This window comes from Chaetodon trifascialis, chromosome 19, assembly GCF_039877785.1.
Source record: "Chaetodon trifascialis isolate fChaTrf1 chromosome 19, fChaTrf1.hap1, whole genome shotgun sequence".
In the NCBI taxonomy this organism is placed as follows: domain Eukaryota; kingdom Metazoa; phylum Chordata; class Actinopteri; order Chaetodontiformes; family Chaetodontidae; genus Chaetodon; species Chaetodon trifascialis.
The window spans coordinates 13534665-13544795 of record NC_092074.1 but is presented as its reverse complement, the minus strand read 5'-3'; the positions used below and the strand labels follow the sequence as shown (position 1 = coordinate 13544795).

The window sequence follows — 10131 nt, the reverse complement described above, 5'->3', positions numbered from 1 at the left end:
TCTAAACTCCAAATACTTTGCAACAACAGCAAAAAAATGTGTGCTGTTTCACACCTGCAATTTGATTACAGTGCAGCGGTGGGTAAGAACGGGAGCCAAACACAGCTTACTGAAGCATGTACAGTAAGAGCACTTTTATTTACCGATCTCCAGTCATGTAGAAATGTTTCATCAGGATGTTCAATTATCTTTTTACATTACAACCAAGGTGCGTGTAATCTGCACATAAAAAGGGGGCATAGTTTTTGGATTATTTTATCTAAAAACAAAGGAAATAGAACAGTTCAGAATAAAAAACACAAACTTTAACAATATGTAAGCATTTAACGGCTTTGGTTGGTTTAGCATGGTTTATCTCTAAAACTAACATCGATTCAAAAGAACAATAAACACTGGAGAACAATACACATGGGGCAGTATTGATTTAGTTGCCAGGTTTGGTGTGAGCTGGCCTTTTGTACAGACTGCACAACATGACTCAAGCCTTTTTTCTCAGCTAGCAGGGACTGAGACGGGTGTTTCATTCTAATCAGCGAAGAGTGTTACATGGATGATGTCATTAACGCGTCTTCATCAGGCACCAAATCTCCCTGCGTTGTATTTGGAACAGAACGTCCTAACATCTCGTCCTAACACCTCTTCATATTTCTGGCCCTTTGCCAGCTAGATGGTCGTCTCTCTATAGCAACAGAGAGGCTTTAATAAATATCATAGAAGAGGTGACTCCCTGCAGTTCCACTCTAATACTGTCATCATGTGACCATGTTTTGGCTTAAAGGGAGGTTATTCTGACTTGGTTCCATATTTGGGTGATGTGGGTGACTCTTGGGGGCTTTGATCCTTATTAATCAGAAGTCACGGTCCCAGCCAGAGAACTCTTCCTCTGCCTTAGTGTGGTCAAGAGGGAAACGATCAAAGTTGATGTAGCAGGGACCCTGAGGGAAGAAAGAAAAACAGCTGATCGAAAAAAAACTGTGAGAATTGGAACAAAGTGTTATTTGGAGGGATTTTTGTATTTTTTGCAATTCAATTATGCTGGGAAAATGTTTTAAAAGATGAAAACCCCTCAGTGATTAAACCTTGTGATTAGCCAACCTCCCAGTGACTTAATTTTTTCTTAAACAGCATCTTTTGCAGCCGAGGACTTGAATTTGGCCAACTCCGTCTGGCACACTGTCACGGCTGTGTGTCCCCTGTGCTGTGTGTCCCTCTTCCTCTCCTGTCCTCTCCAGCTCTGCCCAGGTGTGTTACATCTGATTGCTGAATGAGGTGCACCTGACCTGGGAGCTCCTCTGCCTGCATCAGAAGAGAGGCCTCTAGCAAGGGGACTGCAGGGCCGACCACCTCTTATCCAGAGATTTTGTGTTGTGTTTTGACCTTAATGTCTTTAGTTAGCTTTGGTTAGTTGTCTTGTTTGTTTGTATGTCTTTATTTAAAAAGAGACCGAAGCGACCAACTTTAAAACAATATAGCAACTGTGAAAGACCTTTTTTGATGTCAGAACTCAACAGGCACCCTCTATCGCTGGCCCTGTTCTTTGGTTTTTCTTAAACCACACAACCTACTTTTCACATAATAGTAAACAAACTCAGCGAGTGGTTTTTGACTTACCTTGCGTATGAGTCGGACTGTGGGGGCGTCAAGCTGACCCACACGCAGCTTGTGCCAGTTCATGCTGCTGAACCACCTGAAGGGAAAAGATGAAGGAGAGCACGGGTCAAACACGCCGAGAGTGAGGAATAACTGAAATGATTCATCCACAGTTGAAAAGCTCAGTCAGCGGTGGAGGAACTCAAACTGTCAAGACGAGAAGACAAGCAGGCCAGCTGGTGAATACGTAATGTGCCTTTTCACTCAATGATCATGCTGTATTTCACTATCAAGCAACTATAAATGCTGCCATGGTCACCTGTGGTGCCGGACATCTTTGATTCCGTTCTTGGTGTTTCCTAACCTCTGACCCGGCCGAGGTCTGCAAACAAAAACGCATGAAGACATCATTCAGACATTTGAGTGCAATTCCAAGAGATTCCACTTTCCAAGAAATTTGCATCAACTAGAATTACGGCCCCGCGGTTGTCTGCCTCCAACAACCAGTAAAGTTACAGTTTACATCCATGTCTGTCCAGACTTGTATAATATATATAAAAGTGAAGACTTTTAATGAATTGACATCTGTGCCAGATTTATAAGCCCTTCCTGGGCTATGATATTCACAAGAATGGTACATACACACATACATACATACATACATATAGAGGGACAGAAACCCTGTAAACATAATGCTCCAACCACAGCTGTCACCAGTACGGAGGCATAAAAATACATGTGCATGTTGTGATACTGGGTATTGATTTGCAGAGACGTTCCATAATTCATGCTCCACACTTGGATTAACTGTATGAAATGCTCAAACCTGTGTGTAATTTTCACATGCATTGTAATCAACAGTGTGGGTGACAATCTGGCTGTGCACAACTGGCCTAATTTTCCAGTGAGAGAAAAAAAAACACAGCAGTTGAAGCATTTATCTCTAAACATTCATTTATTTTCAAGCGTGAGTGTGTCGGCAGTGTTAGCAGATACAGTGTTCAATTTACTGGATGTGTGGTTTGTGATATCTGCAATACAGAATAATATTAATTACTTCACTGTGACATCAAACAGGAAATTTAAGACGGTATAACAATTAGATGAATAAAACGTTATATTGCTAAATAACCACAAGGGGTCAGTGCACGAAAATTAGTGAAAAGCTCATATGGCCCTGGCCTTCACGAGAAGATCATGGCATAAACTAGCTCAGGTATTATTTATAATAACTTACACGGTTGAAACAAAGGATTCTGTAGAACAGACCAACCGAGGTGAATTAACTATTAACATGGTAAAGCCTGTGAATGAATGAGTCTAAATCTACAGGTTAGGTAACATGCATACTGGTGGTGCATCCTGGCCAAAATCTGAAGTATTTCCAAACGCAGCTTTTTACATTTCTCAGAGCGCAAATCATTCTCTCTGCAGCCGAGATGTGAGATCTGCCATGATTATATCATCAGATGAATTATTCACCCGTTTCAGCTTGGCCTGTGCTTCATTTTCAATCAGTGACAGTGACGCTGTGTGACTCTGGCCTTGGTCAGAGCTTGTTAGGCAAGAGTGCAGCTTTTTTTTTCAGTTAAATATTAACTTTCACAATCGAATGTCTCTTTAAAAAATAAAAAACACACAGCATGCCAACAAAGTCTCTGAGGCAGAACGTGAGCGGGGTGCTGTGATGTCGATTATCCCCCAGCAGGGAATTTTATGCATGCATATTACATGATTTGATGCATACATGAGAAAGTTATTCAGGCAACACGTTGAGCTCATTTTGAATTCATACGACAGCATTACCAGTATATGAAATTTTTATCATGAAGATTGTTTCACCTGCTCAGTTTGCTGATGATGGACTTGGATGCCTCACTCAAGTAAGGTGGATACTTGAGCACCCCATCCAAAATCTTGGCATAAATCTTCTGAGGCTCTGAACTTGAAAAGGGAGGGCTGATGAGAAAAGAGAGGAGGGTGTTGTTTTAGTCTTTCCACTACCTGGCATGGAAATGGCTCAGAAATCAACAGGTCAGTCAGCTGCTGTTGGGTAATCTGCACCTGTGCCTGCAGACACTGCAGCCGTCAGTCACATTTCCCTGCTGCCATCTACTGGCTAACATTGACTCTTTCATGATTCACTCTCACATCACAGTTCTGTGACTCTTTCCTTTCCTTTTGTTATTAATCATTCATGAATATGAGCTTCTCCGATATGAACCACATAAGACAGCAGAAATGCTTGTTTCCAAATGAGACTGTGTGTTAGCGTTAGCATTACCTTCCCACCAACAGCTCATAGATCAGGATCCCAAGGGACCAAAAGTCAACTGCAAAGTCATGTCCCTGGTTCTTGATGATCTCTGGGGCCATGTACTCAGGAGTGCCGACAAATGAGTAGGTTTTCTCACCACGCACCATCTCCTTGGCAAAGCCAAAGTCCACCTGCACAGACACACATACACACACACACACACACACACACACACGCACAGGGAGGACATCCTACTGATTAACATTTGCATGCTCCATGCCAAACAATATTTTATAGGGGACTTCACACCTTTTCAGGGCTAGGAAGATTTAAGTTTTATCTTGCCTCCTTTGGACCTATTTTATCTGGTGCAACCCTTAAAATGTTAGTGGCACATAAACTGCATCCTGTATTAGAAATTATGTTCAAACTACGCTACATTTGACCTTTTGCATAGCTGGTGTAACCCAGCGCTGCTTTCATTCCAGTTTTAAGTAACTTCTCCAGTGTTTGCCACTAGGTGTCACTAGACATGTTCTAACTTAATGTGACCGCAATTCTCCCTCACCTTAAACACATTTGCTGAATATTCAGCTCGTCCTCACAGAGTGTTGAAATGGACACACATGCACAGGTGAGAGCTCACCAGTTTGACGTAGCCCTTCACGTCCAGCATCAGGTTCTCAGGCTTCAGGTCTCTGTACATGATGTTCTTCTTGTGGAGGTAGGCGTAGGCCTCCACCACACAGGCAGCGCAGAACACAGCGACGGGCTCGTCAAACCGCCCTCTGAAAATCACAGAGACATAAAGGGTTTAAATACCCCTCTCCAGCAATAAATTCCTCTGCTCGCTTTCAATGTTCTTCTCTATTTAAATGAAGAAATGAGATACTAGACTTTTTTTTTCTGTGTTTTCTCACACTTCTTTCAGTTTGGTCCAGATCTCTCCTCCGACACAGAACTCCATGACCATGTAGATGTATCGCGTGTCTTTGAAAGCAGCATAAAGCCTACGGAGAGAGAATAAAAGGCAGGATTAAATACCAACTACCACTTCCAAGTTCTCTGCACATTACACTGTATTTAGATGTTGTGATTAAAGGATTGTGCGTGTGTGTGTGATGGCAGATACCTGACGATGAAGTCACACTGTGTGGCTTTGAGGATCTTCCTCTCAAACAGCATGTGCTCCTCCTGTCTCTTGGCAACAATGTGCTTCTTGCTGACTCGCTTCATGGCATAATATGTCCCATGATTCACTGTGGTCATCTTAGAGTGACAGCAAAACAATGATAATCACTAAAACCATTAGTGCACTGTATATATGTATACAAGCTAGCTTTAAAGACTGTCTAGAGACTGTATGACTGTATACCCCACTACCGTTTGAAGAGAACTAACGAATCTCACCTTCCAGCAAATATCAAAATAATAAAAGTAAAATACGCTCACTAGCTCAACACGGCCAAACCCTCCAACTCCAAGCGTGACAGGATCTCCTTGATAGCGACCTTCCTGATACAACACAGGAACCAGATCCTTAAACCTCAGGGTGGAGCTGGGACTGCTAGAGACAGACAGAGCGAGAACTTTGAACCAATGCTGTTTCATTTCAAGGAACTAGTTTATGTGATTCGAATGTCTGTGTTCAATCATTTATTTCCGCCTGCGCCCACAGTGTCATATCTCCCACGGCTCACCTCGACTTCTGTGGAACTTGTGCCTCCTGCAGCACTTTGGAGCTGCGAGTAAAAAAAACAAATGAGAATCAGGATTTGCGTAGGAAACTAATCAGGACCGTGTATCTCCTTAACAAATCATGGAAGAAGTGATTCATGATTAGAAAATGAAGCGTTCCGGTACGTACTCGTCAAACAGCTCCAGGTGCTCTATGGGAATGGTCTCTTCAAATACCCTAAAGAAGAGGAAGGCATTGTCATTTAAACAAACAAGCAATGCAAACAAGGCAACAATGGCAGAGAACACACACGCTGGAGGAATTCCCTCAAGGATCTTCAAGAGCTGCTGACTGAGCAGGAACACACCTTCATGTACACAGTTTAATGTCAAGTCAGAGGCATTAACATGCATAATGAGTGATCCAATCAAAAGTGGACGACTCTAAGTACACGTGTGAATGCGCTCAAGATGCACTGAGAACAACTGTCACCAATATAGGCTATTTGTTTGTCGTCCGTGGAAAGTCCCCAGAGAAAGTCCCCAGAGAAAGTCCCCAGACTCCCTTCAAAAAAATCACACAATTTTGTGAGTAATTGCATTCGGAGAAACTTGAAACTCACTCCTTGTCAATGGAGAAGCAGGTAACAGGGCCATCAGCAGAGCAGGTGGCAGTTCTCAAGACTTCCCTGCAAGAGGAAGAACATTGAACATCAGCTCAGCTGTGCAGTCCTACTGACACCCACATCCTACCTTGCTGCACAAGACTTAAACAGTTAAATATCTGCAAAATGTTTTCAATTTCCTAATCCAAACTGGCTGATTTGTGTGTCACTGGACTCTATGTTCACCGTAAGTGACAGTTCACATTTAGAAGATTTTCTGCAGGATGTACCGCCATAATGTCAGAGATGACAGCAGCTAAGGGAGGTGAACAGAGGGGTGAATGTTCCACGAGGCTTCAACAAATGTCCTCAGGCATGTACTGTGTTGCCATGGTTACCGTATGAGGGCCTGTTCCCCGAAATGCTCGCCTTTTCCCATCCTGCGAATTTGCTTCTGATGCCCATTCACGTTCTTAGTCACCAGGACCTGCGGGGGAAACACACGATGTATATATACACACACAAACTGCATACATACAATATATGTTTAAATATGAGTTTGTGCACACCACATAATGCCATATTACCTCTCCTTTGAGGATGATGTAGAATGTGTGTGCTTCAGCTCCTTCTCGAACTATAACTTCTTTGTCCTGGTACTTCACCTGAGGAATATGAGACAGTTCCAACAATAAGGGCCATTTCCATATCCTGACAATAGTGCATCAAATATGTTTGTCTTGACAATAAAGGTTGTGATTTACAGGAAAACAAGGCCACAAAGGGCCATGAACATGCCTTCTTTCCAGGCTACTGAGATTTAAACTAGGTCAGCATTTCAGGAATGGAAAAAAACAGCCATGGTTTTGACTTAATGATCTATTTTTGAGCCTAATTGTCACAACAGTCACTTCTATCATTCAAAGTGTACAGTGGGACATCTACACACCTCCTCCATTGAGTCAATGATTTTGGATAACTGGACATCATTTAGGTCCTTCAGAGTACGAGACCTGTGACAGCATATAAAGAATATAGCAGCAGAGTTAGAAATGGATGCTATATGCTCCATTAAGCCATGAGAAAGTGCCTGGTAACCTAAGAGGAACCTCACGTCTTCAGGAAGCCCATGAGCTGCTCGCGTTTCTTCTTGGACTTGTTGGCAATGATCGTCCTGTAGGTCTGCCGCTCCATGCACCACAGATGCACTGCTGTCTTTGCTGCAGCGTAAGTGAAAGTGATGAAGGCCGATTAAGATTGTAAAATGTGGTTACAAATGATGTAACTGACTTGCTCAAGTGTTTTCCCTATTTAGATACTTGACAGTTTTTTGCCACTCTATGGACTTCTGTTACAGATGTTTACATTCAGTTAATTGATTCATTTGTTTTGTTTTGGTCAATATTGCACTGTATGAAATTCTGTGCTTCTATCAGACTAGTGACAAAGACAAGTGTGTCACAAATTAACCTAATTTTGAGAAAATCAGCAAAGGAAAATCCAAATAAATGCTTTTTCCATCCACTACCGCTACGTGATTGTTAGGAGTAAGCAGTAGGTGGCGCCAATTCTCCAGTTAGAGAACTTATACCACTGCAGAGGAAGAGGCCTGCAAGATGTCTAATTAAAAGAGGGTCGAAGACCACAGTGAAAATATGGTGTTTCTGTCATTAACATGAGGACAAGACATTTTAAATCTGTGGAAGCACCTCCTTCCTCTCTCTGAGCAGAAACAGTCATTCACATGAGGTAAATGGGTTTTTTTTGTTTTTGTTTTTGTACCTCCAGGGCTCATCATTACAGGGGCTGACCTTTAACTGTTGCCGTCCGTTTGCAGTTGTACAGGATGGCCAGCTCCCCAAACACATCACCAGTGGTCAGGGTGCGGAGGTCCCGGCCTGCCTGCGTGACGCGGAGCTCACCGGCTAAAAGGTGGAAGGAAAGGAAAGTTGCTCTATATGGAAATGTGGAGAATTTGATTTTTAAGACAATTTTAAATAACATCCTCTATCAGCTGCAGACAGAAGCACACACTCAAGTGTGTCCCCACCTGCTACTATGTACATGCTGTCTCCTTCAGAGCCCTCTTTAATGACGTCTTCCCCCGGTTTGAAGTCAGACACCACTAAGAGGTCCACCATCATGGCTGTTTGCTCATCGTCGAGCCGGCTCAGGAAGTCATTCTTCTGGATGGCTTTGATGATCAGATTTGTCTCACTGAAGATGGGAGGTGAAAGAAGTCATCTTGATCTCAGGTCATTGAAATTTTGAGCAGCTCAAAAACTCTGTGCACTCTTACTTAAATGGATATTCTCTCATCAGCGGTGCCGATTACCAACCTGACAGTTTTCTTGACCCTGGTGCGCATAATCTCCAGGGTCTCAGGGATTGGTTCGGTGGCAATGACAGCCGCACGGCTCTTCCTGACCTCCGGTTCAATCTCATTACCGCTCTGGGAGGGAAACTCTGAAAGACACAAACAGAGGAACACAAATGGACGGTTAATTACTTTAAATGGTTGCCATGTTTAATCTAAACGTAGAAGAGTCAAAGGTCACCTTGATCGTATGTGTGTGTGTGTCCCTGCCCCTCATGCCCATGTTAAACTCTTACCCAGATCATGATATTGACTCTGCAGATCCTGCAAAAGCCTCTCCTTCTCCTGCAGTCGTTGTTCTGAGGATAAGAGCAGAGAAACATGTTTAATGTACGAAACATCCTGACGAACCTGCTGCTATAATACATGATTCACGTTTTCCCTTCATGACACATGGATGAAAAATACTACAACAGAACTACAACTACTGGGCTGCAATGTCTCGTTATTGATAGGCTAATATACAGTGACACAATGTGTGGGATAAGCTAAAACCAGCTGATATGTGTGGTCTCAAAGATGTTTTTTAAAGTCTGCCTGTGTAGTTGCAGACTTGTATTGTTATTGCTATTAAGTTGCAATTGATTTCTTTCATTTACCCTGATGCTAATGTAGTAATTCTAGAGAAACATGCATTTAAGCATAACTGTAGTCAAACCGTGCTCAGACAGAGCGCAGGGCAATGCAATTGCACATGAAAGCAATTGAAATGTGACTAGACACAACTTACTGATAGTGGTGCCACAAAGATGCGTATCTGAGTTCAAAACTTGTTTCAACTTTAAAAATTTACACTTATCCCGGGGCTTTATGAACCTGCTTCATAGGAGCACAGAGACAAGGCTAAAAACAAGAGACTGGAGGAGAATAACAGAAAGAGCTGGAGTTTCTGCTGAGTTCTGCAATGAGAGGCTGAGATGAACATGAGCGCTCTTCTGGTTTCTGCATCCGTTGCAGGCTAGCTTGAACCCTAAAGTCTACACAGAACACAATTCTTAATTGTCCTACTGATAGATGATGACTTTATTCTCATCTCACTATAGTACAGTGTGATATCACAGCTAGATGTAATCACAGCCAGCTGTGACGATGGGCGTGGTCCAAAGTGAAATACCTCTGTAAGGTGATATAGTCACAGTTGCACTCACCCAGGTCCTTATTTTGCCTCTGCAGCTCCTCGTTGATCAGACATTGCTTTTCCAGCTGCTGCTTCAGCTCCTCAAGTTGCTTCTCCATGACTGCAAGGGAAAAAAGGAAAGAAACGAAAGAATAAATAAAGATATATGGGTGGAATCTCACAGGTAAACTGCAGCACAACTGGGGGCAGGAAGGTGGGAATACATTTAAAAAAAAATGCATGTGAACACAGACATAAAATACAGTCGGCCACTAAACATGGAGATTTGTGTGGAAACGTACACACAAAAGCCCAGATATCATATTTCAACTGTGTGTTACTACACTGGTGCCTTTTCACAAGGCGCTGAGCCCTATTCCACTGCCTGCACACAGCAAGAGCCCCACTGAATAATGCAGACTAATGATGGACAGTCAACAGGGTGCTCTCTGAATGCTGTCACACCCTGCCAGCTTTTGCTAAAGATCTATTACCGTACCTGTGACAG

At 42.8% G+C, this 10131-nt stretch overlaps 1 protein-coding gene across 1 annotated transcript; it reads right to left on the bottom strand.

Moving 5' to 3' along the window:
• Positions 1–848: 848 nt before the first annotated feature.
• On the bottom strand, positions 849–9742 carry prkg3 (protein kinase cGMP-dependent 3). Its single transcript, XM_070987093.1, has 21 exons — positions 9655–9742; positions 8743–8805; positions 8469–8595; positions 8180–8346; positions 7941–8054; positions 7244–7349; positions 7079–7142; positions 6717–6794; positions 6528–6616; positions 6148–6213; positions 5715–5762; positions 5548–5589; positions 5300–5411; positions 4980–5116; positions 4768–4857; positions 4494–4635; positions 3875–4038; positions 3433–3549; positions 1910–1972; positions 1612–1687; positions 849–935 (listed from the first exon to the last, which is right to left on the bottom strand). The coding sequence occupies exons 1-21, from the start codon at positions 9740–9742 to the stop codon at positions 849–851; spliced, it is 2040 nt and encodes a 679-aa protein (XP_070843194.1).
• Positions 9743–10131: the final 389 nt, after the last annotated feature.